We start from the raw sequence: 21,971 nt of genomic DNA on the forward strand, positions 1-21,971 counted from the left end.
CAGGTCGTCCTTTTCCTCAGTGATATTTTCTAAGGGTTTCTTTGTCTCAATAAATTCAGATACTTAATTCCCCAGGCCTGAACAGACTTGGAAGACGTCTGAATATGGGGACAACATTTTAAAATCTTTGTTTTGCTACCAAATTGTGAAGCTGCATGCATATTTTTTTACCAACACTTTGTCTATCTTGTGCCCTGTTACTTAAGCACAGTTAACCACGCTTTCCTTCCACTAAACTTTCCATGAAATTGATTTTGCAAGGTGCAAGAAGTCAGCTTCTTTAATCAAAATACATTTTGCTTGGTGCCAGGTCAGCAGTGATCCACTTGATTTTGTAGCTCATCAAATTTTCAAAAATTATTTCCCAGTTTCTTATAATGCAATCTATTTGTCGAAAGAAATTAATGAGTTATCAGAAGGCAAAAACAATTTAAATTTAATTACTTAGCAAGTTTCATTTTTTGAATTTAAATGCTATCGAGATGCTCAGTGAGTAAATTCTAAATGCATTTTTAAAGCAGTTTGATTTCTCCACTGCAATAAGATATACAACATATTCATTCAGATTAGCAGCGTATATCCAAGTTGTTTTTTTACAAAAAGGAGAAAACAGGCCAAAAGAAACAAAAAAAAACAAAGCAGAAGAGAAAAAGTCTCTTTAATAAAATTCTCTCAAACATAAATCCGTCACATTTCTCTCAGTAAACTGGAGCAAAATAAACTACAGGGAACTTCAAAGTTTCCACTTTCAGCCTTGCTTTGATAAATAATGACAAGAATCAACAGTGATTTGAAACAGAAACGGCTTTATGCGTCTCTTAACTGAATTTCTGCACTTCATTTTTCATGACTTTCCTTTACGAAGCGATCTCCTCACCACTCCGCTTCTCCTACAGCTTTAGAAAACACGTAGTCCCTGCCTCCGTAACTCATCACTCCATCTTTCAGGTGAAACTTCCAGCGATTTTTACTGCGGTGAATCTGCAACATGAAGAAATATTTTATTTTATGTCCAGCGCTGGACTTTGTTTAGCGTCGGTTGTTCAGAGAGCGAGAGAACGGATGTTCTTACCTTGTCGTACTGGCAAACGATCACATTGTCGGTGTCAAAAAGATCCGGGATGTCCTGTTCGACAACATCGTCTCCAGAATTAAGAGGATCCTAAACGACAGCGCATCAGGGAAGCTGAACAACAAAAATAAAGCCTACAAAACAGCTGCAGGCCCTTTTTAAATATTTGGGTCTCCAGTGATGAAAATCATGAAAAGCAGAGATGTTTCCTAGGAATACTTCAAAGTCATCATAAAAGCAAATGATCCACTCAACCAGGAGTTGAGTGGAAACAGAACAGCAGCTGCTCAATTATGGAGAAACAAAAAAAATAATAATTTAAAAGCAAACTAAATTTCTCCGTCAACATTAATTATCACGATTCTTTGCGGCATTTGAAAACAGCATTCATTAGAATTTACTTCAACCTTCACAGATACCTTCTTTGTTCAAAAGTGATAATATTTATACTTTTAAAAAATTAAATTAGAAAATTAGGGTGAAAGATACTTTAGGAAATGTAAATGTAAAACAAAACAGTATATTAAAGTAATGATCACAACAATTTATATAATCAAAAATGCTTACATGACGGTTTATTCAGCCACTGATATGTCCTGCATATACATTTAAATTTAGTCTAAATACATCAGCTATTCCATTTATTTTCTACATAATCTCACTGATTATTAAGAGTTTTCAGGAAATTGAACACAACCGCTGGTGGTGCAGTAACAAAACATGCACATCGTGTTTTTTAATCTGTACCGCATCTTTAAATTTGTTACCAGACTATTCTGCTAAACGTCACCACTACAGGTCTGTAGTCATTTAATCAGTTTACGTTTTAGTTATTTCATTGGCAACTGCTTTAAGGGACAAAATTGTGGCAAACGCTGCAGTTTCATACCAACTACATGTCTTTTTATCACCACCAGGGCGGCGCTGCTGTCCTCTTCTCCATCCTAAGCCTTTGAAAGAGGCAGAATATTTGATCAAAGTAATTCAAAAATACTGTTCGACAATTACTTGGTTTTAGTAATCAAAAGTAGAAATTGAATTAATTTACTTAATTGTGCACCGCTGAGGGGCTGCAGGCCTCCCTTTCTTCGCTATGATCAGTGTTGATGTATCAACGATGAAGAGGAGAAGAAGAGCTTCATGGCAGAAACCACCACTCAGCAGAAAAAACATGGATGGTACGTAGCTGAACTGGTTTTTGCCAATACCGTTTATACTTTGCTCCTTTGCTGTGATGCGTAACCATAGCTCCAGGATGGCAGATGTTTATTGATCCCAAAGGGAAATAATTTAAAGTATTGAAGAATTAGAATTTTTTTTCTTCCTCCCCAAATAAATGACTGAAAACAGAGTAAATCAAAAACAGGAAAATACCTACAACCGGACAAACAATTCAAACAGCTCAGTAAATGAGACAAAACATAAGACTTGACATGAAGGTCACCCTCACCTCGTCTTCAACGTTAGCGAGTTCGTGCGCCACGCCTTCGTCACTGCTGGAGGAGATGCTGTCGCCGTCGCTGCAGTTTTCCTCCTGCAGCGCTCTGATTGCCTCTGCGTTGATCAAACCCAGGAAGTCGCTCTCTTCCATGGGAGCCTCCCCTTCCTCCTCTGGGTCCGAGCCGTCGGCAGGGCCATCCAGCTGGACAATATCCGACAGCTCTCTGTAGGTGTAGTCCAAGTCCAGCTTTGCAAAAGAAACGCAAGGAGGAGTTGGAGTTATGTGGCGCAACATGAAGTTGATGCTCACAATTAAAATGAAACAATCCAACAAGGATCTCCCACCTTTACAGAACCAAAGTGACATTTTTACCTGGAAGTCAAAGAAAAACTTCAATTTTTATGAATATCTGCAGTGATTTTGAAAGAGTCAACATTTTATTTTTTAAAGCAATAAGATGTTCATTTTTTAAAAAAAAGTGTTTGTATAACACCAGCATGTTTCACAAATGCAAATTCTGCATCACATTAGTCATCTTAGTCAAAGTTATGTAAGAATTAAGTGGTATACAACACAGTAGTTTGGAGGAACAAAGAGAAAAAATGCTCAGTTACCCCCAGATCAGCTCCAGACTGGTTCCCAGCAGCTAGTTTCCACACCCTGCTGGCTTTCTCCCTCTCCTCCTCTATGACTTCTTTCAGGATTTCGTCAATGTCTCTGCTCTGCGTCCTCTGTGCGAGAGCAGCCTCCTCTGCAGAGATCTGGATGTCCAACAGCTGACTGCAGGGAGAGCCAGGTTCAGGCTGGGCGCTCGAATCACTTCCTCCCAGTGTGACCTCTCGACCTGGAGGCTCCCGAGGAAGGCCGCTCTCCTGACTCGGGGTGAGACCGGTTCTCGACTGCGTGACGAAGGAATCGGGAGCAGAGCAGGACTCCGGCTCATGAAGCGGGATGGGATTTGGTGGAGCTGCCGCTTCGCTCTGTTCCGGGACGGTTTGAGAGAGACGGGACGCAGCCCGCTGCCCTGCTGGAGCGTGAGTAACGACGACAGGAACATTGACTTTGTAAAGTTGCCCTTCAGGAAACAGAAAAGGGATTTTTTACTTTCCAATAGCTGCTATTAAAAAACCCAAGGACAAGAAGACAATGGAGACTGAAGCTGTTCGGTACCAGAAGCCGTCTGTAGAGTGACGCCTGCCGGTATCTTAATGGGGTAGGGGAGCGCAGCGGGGAGCGAAAAAGTAGCAAGAGTTTTGGTTTTGTTCTAGTAAAATGAAAGAGAAAATACAATGTTATAGTTTTCAGATTTACATTTGTTTTTTAAATCCACAGCAAATTCACAAAATACAGGTTCTAATAATAAAGATGTCATAGTAATGAAAATGTCTCTTCTTGGCAACATACAGTTTTATTTCTCCACATGTCTAATATTTAGGTTATGTACCTAATGGGTGAAAAAAAAAAAAAAAGCTAAACAAATAAACCGTAAGATTATGAAATCACAAGTTTATAATTAAATGCAATGTTTTTATTACATCAAAAGAAAAAAAATTTAAAAATTCCAATTAAATTTTTAAAATATGCAGAAAAAAATTGAAATCCCAGAGCCAATCTGTTCATTTTATGTTCTTAGTGTTTTTCAAAGTTTTACATCTTTAGTTTTTTTTAGGCAATTTGCTTTGATTCTTTGTTGCAATGATGAGATCAGATGCAACTGATTACCAAGTTTATGAAAATTAACTTTAACCCAATTAATTTAATCCAAAAGACAATCAGAGGAAAGTAACGAGGACAGGGCAGCTGATTATTGTGATCCTGAAATAAAACAGTTGCTTGAAGAGGAGAAAGTGTTTTTTTTAGATAAAACCAAGACCATTTACCACATCTGGACACAGGACTCTAAAGAAAACATGAAAAATATCCTGGGACTTTGACAGTGAAGCACCCAGATGATCTTTATGTGTCAATTCAGTCATCAATTTCAATAAAATACATTTTTAAAGAAGCCATACATTTAAAAAAAACACCAGGAGTAAATTACTTAAAAGTCTAAAAATGTTGAAGTTAAGCGAGTCAAACTCCCAGGACGTTAATCCCATTAAAATCTCTGTGCTTTTCGTAATCCTTCATAAAATTATGGCACTGCAGCATGGTGATCAAATAATGATTTTGTTGAAGTGATAAATATAAAAAGCAAAATTTGTCAGTTTCAAACCGTTTTTGCCAAGAGGAATACAAGTTACTTTTCAGGAGCTTTCACAAAACTCACCAGGTATTTTAGGAAACTTTAATAAAAGTTACATTCAGTCCCAACATTATGCAACAGGATTTCTTCCCCCCCCCCATAGATTACCAAATATTTTCCAGAACTTATGGTTTTTCTATGTACTTTTACCAAGATCTGGAAAAGTTCTGGATAAGTTCCTGCTAAGTTACCAGTAAGCTCCAGGAAGGAATGAGCTGAATGAAACTGACCGCTTCTATGACACTTACCTGGACCGGTAAGCTGTGGATGTTCTGACCCGTTTGTGTCAAACCTGGAGCTGAAAAAGAAAACAGAAGCTAAACAGGCGACACCCAAACAAGCCTCCCACCATTTACATTATTTCAAGAAAATTGTTCTTCTTACAGTGACACAATGATTAAACTTAATTAAGCTACATAAAGACTGATTAGAGAAGCAAAATGCTTAAAAGGTGTGGATCATCACCTGGAAGTTCCTGGTTCTGGTCGGCCTGTGAGTAGCTGGCAGGAAGCTGGAGAACAAAGTTGGAGGAGTTGATGTTCTTCCTGAAGTCCTCCATTGCTCTGGACTGCAACACTTTTGACTCCCAAAGCTGCAAAGACACAGCGGCGCGTCTTCGTGGTGTAGTTCACACTTCCCCCGCTAGGTGGCCTAACTTTGCTGCGCTTGGAAACTTCTGTTTTCCGCTTTACTCACATGCCTCAAGTCGTCCAGCACTCGATCTTCCAGGCCTTCATCCAGAAACAATTCCTTCATGCCGTCAATCACATCATCCATGATGGACAGGTAGAGTTTGGCCTGCGGAAATGATTAGGATGAACAAAACAAAACAAAAAAAAAAACAACCCGTAAGATCAGCTAAATATGTTCTCTATAGATATAATTAATAAACATTTCTTAAATAAAGCAGCTTTTGGGAACGTAGGCGACTTTTCTTACCACTGGGCCTGAATTATTCAGCATCTTTTAAGTCAGACTGCGTAACAATAACGGTGAACCTGGAAGCGTAGTGCAGAACAATCACGCTGATAATCCTCCATCTGTTTCCTGACCTTGCACACAGGTGACAGTGATGATCATCATCATCATCATCATCATCAAGATCCAGCCCACAGGAGCGGAACCCGATGTGACGTCATAGGCGGGTTAAAAAAAAACTGCCCGGGGCGCAGAGATCCAAAAAGCCCCCCCTTCAAAACACCAATGATACAAAACAACCACTAATCATGATATTATTGGTGACATTACTGAGGTAATGTCTGTATGTGACAAGTTGCGTTCAATATAGTGCAAAACTACTTTGCATTTTTATTAGTATGGTGTATTTTTGGGATTATTTCAGTGTCTTAGTGTTTATTATTGAGCTGAGCTATTTTTCTATTATTATTAATAATGGAGGGGGATTTGTGTATCCAATGAGAGTCAGTAAAATTACCTTTGCCTGTTGATAGGGCGTTTATAAAAACCCCTCTTTGTGTTTTTAATCTATAAAATAATTTTTTTTCCTGCTTACCGTTTAGTTACTGGAGGTCTGATAAGAACATCTGCTGCATGACATACTTTTCTTTTTCCACTGGGGCTTATTGTGCTACAATTACAGGAGCTCTTAGCACTTCCTTGTTTACAGTGGGGAAATACAAGGCAGGTCTAGACGAGGTCAGCCAGCAGTCCTGGTAGACTCCGAAGTCAGACAACAATGTGATCTGTAGCATTAATGCCTGGAGATGTGGAGGAATTCAGTTGAAGCATTTTCAGCTACATAACAAAATGATAGCTCCTGTATGACCTGCTGTAGTCTGGGTGAAACTGTAATGACTAGAAAGTGCATAGAAGACACATAACTTTTCACTGTTCACAGGAGAGATTAATTAGAATGACCAAAGTTATTTGCTAAATAACCATTTTCATTTTAGCTTTTTTTTTTTTCAATTCTAGAAGTTGGCAAACAGTTTTTTACCTTTTAATGTTTTAGGAAAGCTCAGATCATGGTGGTACATTGCTTTTTCAACCGGAAACAGGTGTAATTAGCAACATTTGTGTTAAAGAGAGGCACACTTCATTCTGCCCTTTTTGTTTGACCCAATGGAAGAACTTGGAAAAAAGAAACAACAACCAAGAAATCAGGAGAAGTGTGGACCTCAACATGCCTGAAAAATACACTAATTAAAAACCCTTGTTTGCAAATGCATCCAGGTAAAAATACTAAAAATCATCTTTTATGGTCTAATGAACAAATATTCATAATACGTCCATAATAACCATAAATATACATTTACATAGAGAAGGAAATGTTAATGTTTTGGTGCTTTGCTGCAGGAGGGACTGGTGCATTTTATAAAACAGATTTCATCATGGAAAAAAAAAAGAAAAGATATTCTGTGGAAATATTGAAAGACATCAACCAGCACGTTGGCCATAAATGGGTCTCCCACATTGATAATAACCCTAAGCATATCAGCAGAATAATTATAAAGTAGATTTTGTTAATTAATTAATATAGAACTCTAAAATCAACTATTACTGATAAGGATCATTATACTTCATAATCCCGTTCTAACTCTGAAAATAGTGCTTTCCTCGTTTTTTTATAGGTAAAAGCTAACATGTCTCCCATCATTACATCCTCTTTTCCTGTTTAAAAGAAAATATGTTTCAGATCCCTGCTTTACGGTTACTTTCAAACAAAAAAACAATACAGCAAACTGAATCTGGTACAACACTGCAAGCTGAACCACTGAACCCAGAGTACAACATAAAACCAGTTAAAAATATCTATCCTTTTTTTTTTTTTTTTTTTTGCAAAAAGACCCTTATCCTTTTCAAAACTTTATGTTCAATAGATTCACAGCAGCACCACCCTCGACCCCGGCTTCCTCTGAGCTGGCTGCTCGCCGATTACGGCTCTCTTCCAGGCCCCGAGGTCGACTCTTCCTCTACCGAGGGCGAAAGTGCTGCAGCTGAAAGCGGCAACATGAAACGCATCTCCACACAGAGCAGTTTACTGTGGCTGTCACTTTGCTACAGAGCTGCTCTGAAGTTTGCACTCAGAAGTTTTTGCTGCAAATATAGAAAAGTGAAGACTTGTTCTTAAGATGCGCGGCATCACCATCCACTCTGCAACCGCATGTTTAATTTATCAGCACACATCTTGGAAATAGAAATTACTTGGTCATTTAAATAAATTTTAGATTCGTAAAATGTACCTTCTGTTTCAGCTTCTTCATAATACATAAAACTAAACCCAGTTTCATAATTGAAGAGTGGTAAAAGGAAAGCCAATGTTGAAAGAAAGCCATAAGTAGCCCTGGCTCACTGCAGTCAGGTACAATCATGTTTTTTGTTTTTTTTCATGGCCACATGCACTATCTGTTTGGCAGAAAACTAATATTTCACATTACCCCTGAACTCACCATCCCTATAATGAAGCAAGGTGGTAGCCGCATCATGCTGCGGGGAGGCTTTTCCTCAGCAGAGATGGAAAACCTAGACTTTAGACTCACTTTTCAGCAGAACAGCCTGAAACATACAACTAGAGTTACAACAGAAAGGATCAGATAGAAAAAATATTCATGTGTTTGAATGAAATGGTCAAAGCTGAGGCCTCAGTACCGTTGGGAATGTGTGAAAACTTATCTAAGCTGCAGTTTATAAATGCTCTCATTCAGATTTCAATCAGCTTGAGTTATTTTTGCAAAGATAATTTCCCACCTAAAGAAAAAAAACAGAAATCAGTGTCTGGCTGAGCAAAGCAAACAGAACCACGCCTTGAAGGGTTTGCTGTTGTACCAGCAGCAAAATGTGTTTGAACAAAGTACAGTATTAACTCTGAGGCTGATAACACATCAACATCACTCCTCAATCCTCTCTGTATTCACATGAAAACACCATAAACATGTTGAAGTTTCTGATTGTGACTTAACACGTCAGAAAGCACAATCTTCGTAGAGACTGTAAACAATGAACGGGTAAAATAACCAGAATACATCGTTTTGGGACGTTCTTTTTCACAAAAGGAAGAACTGGATGAGTTCCTGCAAGTCGAAGCTTCTGCCAGGAGTGAGTCATGAAAACAAGAGCCAAAATGAAAGCTGGTGCTCGCCTTATAAAACCAGAGTAATCTGGTGAAACAATGGCGATCCGTGTGCAGCTCTTTCTCTCTCTCTCTAATCGTGCCAATCCGGTGTTGTTCAGCTCCGGCTCAGATGTTTTCTCTGCTGGCCACTTACCTTTACACCATGTAGCACTTCAGAAAATCATTACCAGAGCACTGCATGTAATGTATTGAGGAGCACGGTGTCAGTACTGGATGTCTCATCCCGCTATCAAAGGTACAATCACTGAGAGTCAGAGGTACGTCCGATTATATCAGCTTTTTTTGGCTTTTTTCTGCGTAGATTTAAACTCAAGAATTTGTCCCGAGTTTAATGGGTGTAAAAGAACAAAATAACTACTCAGAGTCGTTAAGGTTTAATTCAGTTTTTATTCTTGATGCACATAATAACCAGCGTAAGCCAGGTACCTCACATAAAAAATAAAAAAAATTCCCCTCACCATTTTTAATTAATTATTTTATTCAGACCTTTTTTTCCCAGCCAAGAGGTAAAAAAGACCTCGTAATAAAGATTTGATTTGCTTAAATAAAATTACAGTCGTCCATAAAGCAGCCTTCGTTTAGAGTCAGGGGTCAGTTCTGTATTGATGATGACAAAATGCTGGTAAGTATGGAAGGCTAAAACTGCCACAATCAGACAATGTACCAACAATTTTAATGAAATTGTTAATTTTATCATATTAGTATGTAAAAAAAAATACTAAATACACATCATGAAATGTTAGTTTAATGTTGTATGTATGTTATATAATATTTTGACTTAATTCCTTTGCAGCAGCCCACCATGAAACATCAATAGCAGCTTTTATAACACACTGAACAGGACAGATCAGGCTGCTAATGAAATAATACAATAATTTATTCTTTGTTACACTGCCCTTACACTTTCTAAATCGTATCTATTTATATATATAAAAAATATTTAACTCATATTTGTGGTTGAATTGTGGCAATTTTGTGCCTTGTCAATAATGAGGCTCATAGTGTCACACAGTGAAGTTAAGACATGAGTTTATGCATTCATTATTACCAAGAACGCTTCAAATACTTTTCTTTTCATGTAACCTATCAATAATAGAAGACACTTTAGTATAAATTTAAAGGAATGATTCTTAAATCTGTTTGACAGAATTGTAAGAAACGGCCTGACCGCCAACTAAGATGATGAAAATAATTGATGATTTTAGCTGATTATTGGATAAATTCTGTTTAGCATGACTTCAATGAGACTGTGAGTCATTCTGGAGAGCAGTGCAGAGAGGATGCGAATGCAAGATTTTATATACACACAGTAGTATAGTAATATAATTAATAAATCTATTGTAAAATCTATGTAAAGTGCTAGGCAAGAAGAATGTTAAGTTGTTGTTTTAAGCCTAGAGACATTCGGTCTCAGGGTTAAGGATGCAGAATTTCATGAGAAATGCAACCAGTTACTGGAGAATTATCTGAACCTGACAAAAAACCTCAAAGCCTCTCAGTACCCTCACGTTTTTTGATCCACATTAGGATGATTTTGGGAAGAGTGTTGAGCAAAAGAAATGCTGTTTTGGAAATTACTGCGTCATACAACCAGATTGCCTCTGTGAGTCTGTTTCAATCCATTTTTTCTCCACTTCCACCTTAAAAAAAAGAAACAAAAACACACAGTTAGAGAAACCAATATAGAGTTTGAGCTACGGTGGAAATAAAAAGTCTAAAAATCCCATTTAAAATCTCAAGTTTTTATTGTGAATAAAATTAGACCCTTCATACGATCTGTACAAATTAAATTTGAAAATTTCATTTTGCAGGGGAAAAAATACAAAATCTAAGGCTAAAATAATATGGCTGCACAAATTTCTTATATCTTGACATGTGGTTGTCAGCATTAACCACATAACTCTGCTATTATTTAAAGTGCATCGAATTAATTCTAAACAAAAGTTAAGCTTGTTTTTTCCTGACATCTGGCATCTCAGTGTCAAAATGTATCAGTCAGGAGATGGGCACAAAATAATTTACAAGCCATTAAATTCATCATAGAGCAAAGTAATGTCACTCATTACCAAGTGGAGAAAATAGGACGCAGCAGTGACATTGGCAACAACAAATAGGAATAAAAAAGCCACATTATTTGTTTCTATTTTGCATTTTTTCCTCCTAAAAGATTTCAGTTTGTTTTTCAGTCGAGCAATTCAGGTCAGGGGTCACGATGTGGGTCAAAAAGGCTCTGAAGTAATTTATTTTGATTCCATCTCTTAGCATGTGTGCGCAGACTTCAATCCACCTTGTATAATTTCCTGAGGACTCGTCTCACCTGACAGTGATAGCGCGTCCAGCTGGTCACGTGTTTCTGCGGCTGAATGTCGTTCACAGTGCCGAGGGACTTGACCCTGGTCAGCGACACGACCGCGCCCGAGATTTCACATTCCATGGAGACAAAGGGGTACCAGTCACAGGGGATCTCCTGATCGGATCCCAGCTCCAGCTTACAGGAGAATGAATGGGGATGATCCATTGCTGCAAGAGGCGGGGGGGGGGGGGACAATGTGCTCTTGTAGTTAACAATAGTACAACAGCAGAAAAATATGCAATGCCAAGGAAGCCAAAAGTACTGAGGGGCTCATCAAAAATGGATGAGCCAGGGTGAAGCATGCAGCGGCCCTGAGGTGCAAAGAGAGACAATAAAGCTGAAACCTGCTGAGTTTTGATTTTGTAAAGCTAACCTGCCAGTTCTTATTTTATCAGACTCTTAATTTTTCTTATCAAATATAAAAAAGCCAGAATACTTCTACCTTTGGGGGAAAACCAGAGTTAACAACAAAATGCATTCTTAGTAAAATAAAACCATTTTCTAAGAGGACAGCCCAGAGCCGTCTTTCCTTACATCACAGGTAATCTACAAATACAACTTAATCCTACAGGTTTGCAACAGATGTGTCTGTAGATAAAATACGACTAAAAATTATTTCAAGCTACCTTTAGAAGACAGGTTATGCTTCACTAAATTTGGAGCTGAAAATTGTACCACAAGAAGCTCAGTGATATGAGATCCATTCTAAATAAAGAAAAGATGAGTTTAACAATTAAGGGAATAACAGAGTTGATGTAAGACAATTCTTCTTCCCGCTGATCCACAGGCGCCCAGCTTAGTCATTATCAGTCTCTATCTGTTTGTAGAGGAATTAAGATTTTTATCTTAAAAAGTGACATTTTTGAACGGATGGTAACACATCCTAACTCAGTATGATCTTTGACAGGAAGAGTCAGATTCCTTAAAAGGATGAAGCAAAACACAGTCAGACTTTCGTTTATTTTTTGAATTCTCTGCAACCGCTTGAACAAATACCCAGCATGCCACTGAAAATGGAGCTTCTCTGAGCTTTTGTGCTTTCTCTTCAAAACCGTCATTGATACTGAAAATAGCTAAATTAGTCTTCTTCCCTCATTAACTGTGAGGCGTGTTATTGTCTGCGTGACCTGTGAGCGAATAAATCTCTGATCAAGAACACAAATAGAAGAAAAAAATCAGATTTTTGCTACCAATAACTGATCAGAATCTGGTTTCTGTGTCCATTTCTAAAATATTTTTGTCAGCTGTTCTTTGTGAAACGTTTTCATGTTTTCTGATTTTTTTGTTTGTATCCACCTATTTGATTTATCACTCATTTTGATTACTTTTACTTCCAAAAAACAAATATTTTCCTGTGATTTTATGAGTGGTCTTGAGCCCATTTCCTAAGGCTTTCCGGAGTGTCTAAATGATTTTGGTTGCTCAACATTTAAAAATACAACTACATCAACTACATCAAAAATATTTTACACCTTAATTACATCCTATTTAGATTACTTATAGTTTTCCATTCTGTCTACAAAATATTCAAAATGCTGCTGTTCACCTTTGAATGGGAAGAAAAATAGTAACCGCTGTTCTGGCCTTGCTGCACTGGCCTCCTGTCCATTTAAGGATCAGTTTAAAATTTTTTTGGTTGTCCTTAGGATTTCAAACAATATGACACCAACTTATTACTCTGAACATTTATGGGATTCACACACCAGTTACTGCTGGTTGTAAGTCAGAGGCGTTCCAACATTCGATCATTTAACATTCCAGGTTAAAATACAAGAGTTTTTTCTCCCTTTTAATTGTAATTGTGTAGCTCTTTTGTCAGATTTATTATATTTCTGCAAAATTATACTGTATTTTAATTGCAGCATGACCTTGAATCAGCCGACTATAGTATGGATACCAGAGCCTGACTGCCTGGTATTATACAATTAATAAATATTAACCCTTCCTTTTTCTGTCAAAAATAACATTTTCTCATATTTAGTCTCTTCTTCTTTGCCCTCTTTTATTTGGAAAACCTTCAGATTGACCTTTGTGTTTTTCTTTCACAGCAAAATACTCCCATTAAAGTAAAACAACATCTTTCTGGCTGCACAGGAATAACTTTCATATCAGCAGAAGTAAAAGGCTCATAACGAGATTTTAGGGATTTTGGAGACTTTTCTGCCATCTGTTTCATGCAGTTTGAGTACATTTGGTTAGATGGTAGATCTCGGGTATGCTAGATGTTGTTTTCAGACTTTATTGTCCTCCGTTAGCATTTCTACTTAGCTGATTTTAAATTCCTCTTATATTTCTCACGAGTCTTAGATTCTTTCATCGGATGTCCTAATTTTGTTTTTACATGAATGTATGTTGTATTTTTTAGTACCAGCAGCAACAACTTATGCTTTTGTTTTGAAATATCAAGTTATACTTTTCTGGTTTATGTTTTTTGTTGAAATATTCTCAAGCTGTAGGATTTCTTAAGGTTACCGTATGAGAATCTAAAACCAGTTCATTTCAATCAATCTCTTCTTGAAGTGTTACCTGTGTTCTTGGCAGGCAGTCTATCGATCCTCCACACGATGGCTGAATAAACATTCTCGTACTTGACGGATCCGATGGACACCTGCATGACGGGCTGCGAGTCCGCGGCTCTGACCGAGCCCAGGCAGGCGTTTCTATTCATCCGGGCCTTCAGCGACCTTTGCCGCAGCAAGGCCACCGTCTGCGTCACCTTGACCCAGTCGCCTGGAACCGGGATGCGGATCACTACGTTCTCACACAGCGGTTGGGAGGTGTCGGACGTCCTGAGGGAGGAGAGGAAGGTGGCAGACATGTTAAGGAAGGCCTGCAGCTCCACGTAGGCTCCTTGGACCGTGACCACGGCTTTGATCGAAAAGGGAATCTCGGTACAGCCCAGGACCGCCGTTTTGTACCGCATCAGCTCCACCCGGCACGCATCCGGAGGGGAGAACTTGATGAGCCGGGACATCTGAAACTCAGTCTCGTTCACGCATTGGTGAAAATGTTGGTCGGTGATCTCCATCCAGAGGTCGCTGTCCTCCTCGTACCCATAGCTGGAGTTGGAATGCAGCAAGCCAAGATCGTTCAGGGCGAGGAAACAGTCGCCCTGTCCGTTCAGGAAGGCCAGACAGTGGATCTGGGTGAAAGCTGCCCTCTCCATGACCGTCCCCAACTTATCCAGGTGTATCCAGATGTGGTCAGTGACCTGCAGCGACAGCTCCTGCTCCTCGTACTGCCGCCTCTGCTGATGCGGCACGCTCAGCTTGAAGATCTCCTCCTCCATGGAGACAACCAGATCCTCCATGTCCTCATGCGCCGTGGAGCCGAACTTCAGCAGCTGCTCCACCTCCGCCTCGTGACTCACCTCCAGCTTCGGGTGGAAGCGCTTCTTCTCGGTGTAGGAGAAGAGCTCCACCTTGACGGTGAGGACCTTCCTGGGCTCGCTGTAGTTCTCCACCTTCAGCTCCGACGGCCTGCACTGGGGGAGGAGCTGGAACTCTTTGTACGGCTTCTCCAGGCCTTTCTCGTAGAACATCTGCAGCACGCCTCCGGGGAGCAGGCGGAGATAGATGGGCCCCCACTGTCGGGACGACATGCGGTTCTTTTTTTCAGGAATCCTGAGCATGATGGGCCAGCCATCCCTCTTCTGACTACGGAAAAGACCCCTGGGGACGAACTGTACCGAACCATCGCCTATAACCTCGTTTCTTCCCTCTGATATGTCCGTATGTCCCTCATTTCCTACTTGTAGGTCTTCCAGTTTATTGCAGACAAAGGAGAAAGGGTTCTGGGGTTGGTCGCGGGGAGGAGGCGTGCTGCCATCTTTGGTCCGAATAAAGAATCGCGGTAGGCTGTTGTCTGTGTCTGAGTCTGAGGAGGAGCTGCTTACATCCACGCTCCGTCTGGAATCGTCCCAGAAGGGGTTGAAGTGTCCAGAGTTTCCCCTGAAAGCTGGGAAGGGGTTCGGCCCATCCGCGGGTTGACTTGAAGTCTCTGGTGCCGGTGAGGGCACGGAGACGCCCGATGGGCTGGAAAAACTCCGGATGAAGGCATTTTTTTCGCACGATGGGAAGTGAAACGGGCTGGTGCTGGTGGAGACTCTGGTCACAGGAGTACTCAAGGCGCTGCTGCAGGGTCTGAAAGACTTCCCACTGGAGCCTGACTGGCTTTGAGGCGATTCCAGTGAACCGCTGAAGCTCCAGGAAGTGTCTTTGATTGGAGGAAGCACCAACTTCAGACCATTGGGACGTGGTACTGATGCTTTGATAAGAGAGGGTGACTGCAGGGGCTTCTGAGGCGATGAGACCGGCGTGACTTCGTCGTCAAAGGTGACCCAGTTGGAATGGTTGGTGGAACACATGGCTGGACGCTTCAAAGGACAACGGCTCCTGGATCACAGGTCCTCCGATTCAAAGTTTTTTTCCATCTGTCAAAGGAACAAAACCAGGAGTCAGAAAGAAATATTAAAAAATGATTTACATTTGAACACAAGCTCCAATTATCACAGAGAAAACATGACCCTGAGGACATTAAGAGCATTTTTCCTGAGGGTAAATTCCTAAAATAAAACTCATGCTTGTCACTCCATCGGCTTGATCTGAAGATTATCTTTCAACCTTGAAGATAAGAGGCTGGAGCTGCAGTGAGAAAAGACACCCATGAATTTGTAGTCAACTTAAATGTATTGTATTTGATTGACCTGATCTGATTTAGAATTGTAATACAATTTATTTTATTTTATAAGTAAGTTGGTAAAAACTGTGTAACTTTTTCTGATTTTTTTCATACTACAACCACAAAACTTTATGTTTTATTCAAATAAAACACAGTTCCGATGTTTAATGTTCTTTGGAAAATTAAAGTTGATCAATTTTTGAGATTCATATGTCACTTGAAAATCATCTCAAGACAACATTTGAAGTTATTGCATTAATTTTTGAAACAATTTAATGTCCAGCAACATTTGTTCCCTACTGATTTAAACCAGGAATGTCCAACTCCTGTCCTGAAGAGTCCCTGTCATGTATATTTTAGATCTTGACAACCAGAGCTGGACATCTCTGATCTCTCCGATTAACACTTTCAAAAGGAACAGTCACTTACTTTTTCTGTCTGCATTTTGATTAGAATCTAAAAAAAACAACAACTTTAGATTCAAAGGTTTGAAAGAACTGCACATTGTGCACTTTCAACTTCCTGAGATCTTATTAAAAAATAGGATGGTCTAAATATTTTATGGTGAACTTGCTCCAAAATGCATTTGAGAGAAGTTGGCCGTTGCAGCAAAGATCCAGCCACATTAAAGGGCCTGATTGGCCCATAATGTGATGCAGCAGCTGGCAAAGCAAGAAGCTAGAGAAACATAACGGCTGTTTAATGTCTCTGCCACCGCTGTAGGATGAACGTCATGGATGTGGGACATATTTCCAAAAAAATAATTAATTTGACAGCAGATAGAGATTAAACATGCTGCAATCGTCATACAGTCTTGCAGTTAATTTAGCTGCAAATCAATCATCGTCTGTCCTTTGATGTGCTGGCAGCTCTGCTCTCAGAAACATCAGGCTCAAAGGCCACAGAGAGAAGCCACTTACAAACTGCTGAAGCTCCATCTCCCAATAAAGAAAAGCGAGCTGAAAGCCTCAATTACAGCCTCCCTCCTCCCTCCAAGATCACAGCCACCACTTGCAAGTTGGAGACATCCGATGGAAAGTTCCCCTCGGTATTAATAAACTCAGGTCTTGTGTTGGATCCACTTCGGGAAGAGCAGATTGACAGCCACTCAGTCAAACACAGAAGAACATCTTCCTAATGGGAGGATGTTTGTAAATCATACGCACGCATCCGCAACTTCGCCCGTCCTCTCCGACTTATAGAAGGCAGTCGGCTTTGATTCAAAGAGAAGGATGTGTTCTTTCAGGAGGGGGGAGTTCACTGACAGGCTTATTTCCAGTTTTCTTCCTGGGCTCTCTCACAGGCGGCGCAGAAATGAGACGCTGCTAAATCTATGGAGGACAAAAGAACACATTCCACTCATTCCTCTGGGACCAGCGGCTTTGCACACAGGAAGTACCCGCCTGCTCCACTTGTGTGAACAACAAATATTATCCATAATGTCACTTTATCTCATTCTGATGCGTCTGGTTATTAACCTGAGTCAAACTCAAGCGGACATGCAGAAAGAGAGACTGCAGTTTAACACAGGCACAAAATAATACAAGAACAGAGATGTTTTGTTTGGACGTTTTCGCACTTTGAAATTCTTAATTTAAAAAAGAAAAAAATGTGCAACTGAATCAAAAACACATCAGCAAGCATCCAAGTTTTCACAGTGGAGCTGTCCCCTACGGGGAACGGAGGTGAAATGTTCTGACCGTGACAGAAACCAGTACTTATCGTCATTTAGCCACAAACGATGACTGAGCTGAAACAGCTCCAGAGTAAAACTGCTGAGCTGAGAGAAAAGAAAAAACAAAAAAGAAAAAAAAGATGAGCATGCAGATGCTTCCTGATGACACGAGGCAGGTTCCTGTTGGATCCTCTGCATGTTTCCTGCTCGTCGAGTAAGCCCGTGGTTTTCCTGGGATGACATGAAAATAAAGGACATGGCATACCCTCAAGTTTAATTTAAAGCGAAACGATTTCTGTTGCGACGAACAATGACGATGTAATCCAGGGCAGTGGTTGAAAATGAGATGACCCATCTCCAAGGGCATCACTACCACCAGCTTAGAAAGGAAAAGAAAAGAAAAGAGGAGAAAAGAAGAGAAGAGAAAAGAAAATAGGAGAAAAGAAGAGAAAAGAATAAAAAAGAGAGCTGCCTTCAAGCAAAGCAAAACTAATAGGGAGTCTGGGTCCTGCAGTTGCTTTTTTCCGCTCATACACTTAATAAAGTTTTTATTGTTGCACCCGTAGAGTTTGTTTCAGACGCAGTTTGACTGGGAGAAATAAAAAAGGATATATAGATTAAAAATGTGAGTGTGTGCAGTTTTCTCCCAGGCAATTAGGGAAGGCTAATGAGGAAAAAAAGAACAGTTAAAGTTAAAGTTGGACTGTCACTTGTGGAAATAATACAAGATTATTTTCAGGAGAAGTAAAACAGTCTGTGGGCAAGGATTCTGCTTGTATAAGCAGCTACACTGTGAATTTATTAAGAGGAAATGTAGATTTTACAAAACCAAGCTGGTTTAAAGGGCAAATATCATCATAGTTTAGCGCCAGAACCATCCTAAAAAATCAGAATTTTCAAACAATAAATTAGAACCTGCCGAAACGGCTTGATTTTAGAAACAGAGAGAGAGGCAAAAAGAGTGGTTTTAAGTCCCCTGAAATGTTTCCACTAGCTTCACTATTGGAAACATTTTTCTGCTCTAGTATGAAAAAATGAGAACTTGGCTTCAAATAGCAGAACATGTTTAAAGCTGCGGTATGTAACTTTTATAAACAATATGTTTTCTTTACATGTTTCTTAAAACTGACACAGTGTGACTGACAGTGCTAAGTTCTTCCTCTTGGCTCTGATTGGTTGTTTCTGACTGGGGGCGGTGAATGAATTTCTGCAGATGGCAGTAGAACCATAGGTAATCTGTCTCACATTATTCTGTTAACACATATTGACAGTTCTAACAAATGCGTAAAAAAACATACTGTTTGTAAAAAAAATTACATACTATACTGCAGCTTTAAGAGACATCGATAATAATGTTTCTACCTCAGCTATTAGCGGTGAAACAGCAGCCAAACCAGCGGCCATATTGGATTGTGACCCCAGGATTGCTCCATCGATTTTCCTTTTAGGATTCTCATTTTAGGAGACTTATTGTGGTTTTCCCGACTTGAAATTGAAAAATTGACTTCCGAGTACAAAAAGGTGTGAATTTCCGAACTGCCCAAGTTCGGAACTCCATACCTGACGTAGCCACTCTTCGACTACTTTCGGCTAATGTTGGGATGCCTGTCTTTTATCTTTCACGCTATTTCCACACCATTCTCGACTTCGTGCACAGAAACTATTATGACTAACAACAACTACAAGCAAGAACACAATGAAAAGTAAAAAAATAAAATAAATTGTATCCCTTTTATTAGACTAGACTTTTACAACGAATTATAGAGTGGTCGTAAAGTGCAGAAATACTCTATACAGCAGCCCCCCAGAAGGTACTTCTAAAATAATTTGTTGAATTACTTCCGTTTGAGTTTCGTTGTGCCAGCCACATTTACACAGATTTAGCTGTTGAAACCAAAAGTGAACAAAGTCTCTTTCATTTTGTTTTTTTTTTTAAAGTTCTCAGCTGAACTTACGGATTAGAAAAGCCACATTAAAATGCCATTCCTTTTCGTAAATTAACTGGATCTCCATCTCGTTTCGCATCTTGATGCACTGTTTGCACCATTGTTGCACGCAGAGGGGGGTCAGTAAATCCCAGCCAAACACTCTAGTCACCGGGTGAACTATTTAATTTCTCCCACAGCAGCTGGTAGAGAATCAAAACAGAACGAGGATGCTGTCATCCACAACAGAGGCCCCTGTAACCCGAACACAGAGGCCCAGTTCGGGTCCCAGTTTAGTTTTACTGTTGTGACACACACACTCAGAGTTGTTGTGTTTACAACTTTTAAAGCTGTATCACTGCATGCAACACTTACAGTTGAACCAAAACGGACTAAACACCGAGGTCACCAGCGTTTACAAACAGTCCGAAACTGTTGCCCCTGTCCCTGATTTTTCTTTTCTTTTTTTTAAGTGTCCATGTTTAGTTTTTTTTTTTTTTGCAAAACATTTCTGAATGCAAAAGAAATCCATAAATACTCACAAAGTCCCGCCGAGCTGTTCTGCTTTAATTCAGGTCATGACCGCCACTTGATGGACACGTCTGAATTCCGCTGTCGGCAGTCTTTTACTCAAAATGGCAGAGTGTAAATCCTGGGAGTTTTCACAGCGTAGCGCTTCCCCTCCCGAGTTTACAGACTGTCCTCCAACGGGACAGAGCGGTGGTGTGTTCAAGGCTGTCGGACTTTTGGAAACCGGCCACATTGCGCGTAGAAACGTAGCAAGCGGAGAATACGGCAGACTTTGCGACTAAATAACAGCAGACCAGATTTTGGTTAGACTATTTTTGGTTTAGGTTTTGCTATATTTTTAACTCTGGTCTTTATGAGTCTCTGCTCTCCACTTATACTTTTGGTGAGTCACGCTAGTGATGATACAGCGGGTGTCTGCATGTCCCACAATTCAAAAACAGCAAGAGCCCGCTTAGTTTACCTCGAAAAGGTATTCACACCCCATAACTTTTTCATTTTCTGTCCCTTTACAACCACAAACTTTAGTATATTTCATTAAAATGCTTGCCATAAAGCCTAAATAGCTCATAATCTCTAAGTTAACAATTAAAAGGGGAAAAATGACACTCACTCCATTACACATAAACCTTCAGAAACCACTTTATTGGTGATACTGAAGCTGAATCTTTTAACCATCACGTAAAACTATAAGGAAACCCAAACTGAATCTCACACTTTCATCCACATTATGAAACATGGTGGTGGCAGTCACATGTTGCAGGGTTGTTCTACTTTAACAGTGACAGGGTAATCTGATGATAGCTGACAGTAGGATGGATGGAGCTAAATATATGCCAAAACAGGAAGAAAATCTCTTACGACTTGGAACTGGGGTGGAGATTCATGTTCAAGCAAAACAAACCCTCAACATACACCCAGGGCTATGCTTAAATAATTTAAATCAAATGTGGCCATTATTCTCACATTTGCCATTATTCTTTGATTGTGTAGTCAAAGTTCAAACCAGCTGAGAAACTTGAAAAATACTATTGGCATATTTGATTCATGCAGGCTGAATACCATTTTGGTTTTTATTTTCTGATTTGCAGAAACATTTGAAACCATGTATAATTATTATATGGTACTGCTGTTTTTGCTCAACTCCCAAAAAAACGTTAACCAAAAAGCATAAGTTCAAGAATACACTAATAGTTACTTTTTAAATTTTTTTGTTTGTTTTTTACTTCCTGGTAGCAATAAAAATACATATACTGTACATTTTATTTGACCATTTTTATTACACCATCAACTTAAAACAAGTGGTTGTTATTGGTTATTTATCCACTTTGACCTCGGATGTCAACAAATTTCCAAAATTAGCATATTCCTAAGAGGTCCAAATGACTCTTTCACCTTTCAAAAACAAGTGACGACATTAAAAACGAGTGTTCCCCCTGCTCTTACACAGTACTGCCTCAGCTCCTAGTGGTTAGGGTGTTCCAGGCTGTTTTTGTGTTTTAAATTACAGACTACTCACAGACCCGGTCTCCTCCATTTGCCAGACATGAAACGTGTCAGGCGAGTTAAAAAAAACAAAAAAAAAAAAACACGCCAAAATAAAAACAACCTCAATAACCAGGTGAATCTGACACTCTTCAGTATTGAGCAAGGTTTTTATTTTAATTCACATATGTGCCTTTTAACATGTTACACTGTGAAATACAGATTTGTTTTCTCCTGTGGGTTTAAAGGGTGTTTTCAAATCTCTGTGTTCAAATTTCAGTCTTGAATGAACGGCTCTGGAGCAACGCTTCTTTATTTGTTTCACATAGAAAAGTCTGTCACGAGTCACAATTTCCATAATCTTTGTGGTTCAATCTGTTAATGACTCTTCCCAGTTACATAGACAGCTACTGAAATAATAATATTTTTAAAAAAACAACAACAAAAAAAAAAAAAAACAGCTGCAGAATCTGT

General features: G+C 39.5%; 1 protein-coding gene across 1 annotated transcript; it reads right to left on the bottom strand.

Moving 5' to 3' along the window:
- Positions 1-641: 641 nt before the first annotated feature.
- ston1 (stonin 1) lies at positions 642-20,176 on the bottom strand. Its single transcript, XM_008429913.1, has 11 exons — positions 20,027-20,176; positions 13,731-15,636; positions 11,169-11,371; positions 5,455-5,556; positions 5,224-5,350; positions 5,007-5,056; positions 3,684-3,777; positions 3,128-3,588; positions 2,523-2,759; positions 1,073-1,162; positions 642-981 (listed from the first exon to the last, which is right to left on the bottom strand). The coding sequence occupies exons 2-11, from the start codon at positions 15,568-15,570 to the stop codon at positions 874-876; spliced, it is 3,312 nt and encodes a 1,103-aa protein (XP_008428135.1). The 5' UTR covers positions 15,571-15,636; positions 20,027-20,176; the 3' UTR covers positions 642-873.
- Between the last annotated feature and the right edge of the window lie 1,795 nt (positions 20,177-21,971).

This window comes from Poecilia reticulata, linkage group LG15 (assembly GCF_000633615.1).
Source record: "Poecilia reticulata strain Guanapo linkage group LG15, Guppy_female_1.0+MT, whole genome shotgun sequence".
NCBI classification, from domain to species: domain Eukaryota; kingdom Metazoa; phylum Chordata; class Actinopteri; order Cyprinodontiformes; family Poeciliidae; genus Poecilia; species Poecilia reticulata.

Bases quoted from the DNA above. Each gene is read 5' to 3' on its own strand.
- ston1 (XM_008429913.1), bottom strand. From the start codon at position 15,570: ATGTGTTCCACCAACCATTCCAACTGGGTCACCTTTGACGACGAAGTC. The intron at 5,057-5,223 runs GTGATGATCCAC...TTTCTTTTTCAG, and splicing joins CCAGAACCAGGAACTTCCAG to CTCCAGGTTTGACACAAACG. The intron at 2,760-3,127 runs GTAACTGAGCAT...TCTTTTGCAAAG, and splicing joins AGTCTGGAGCTGATCTGGGG to CTGGACTTGGACTACACCTA.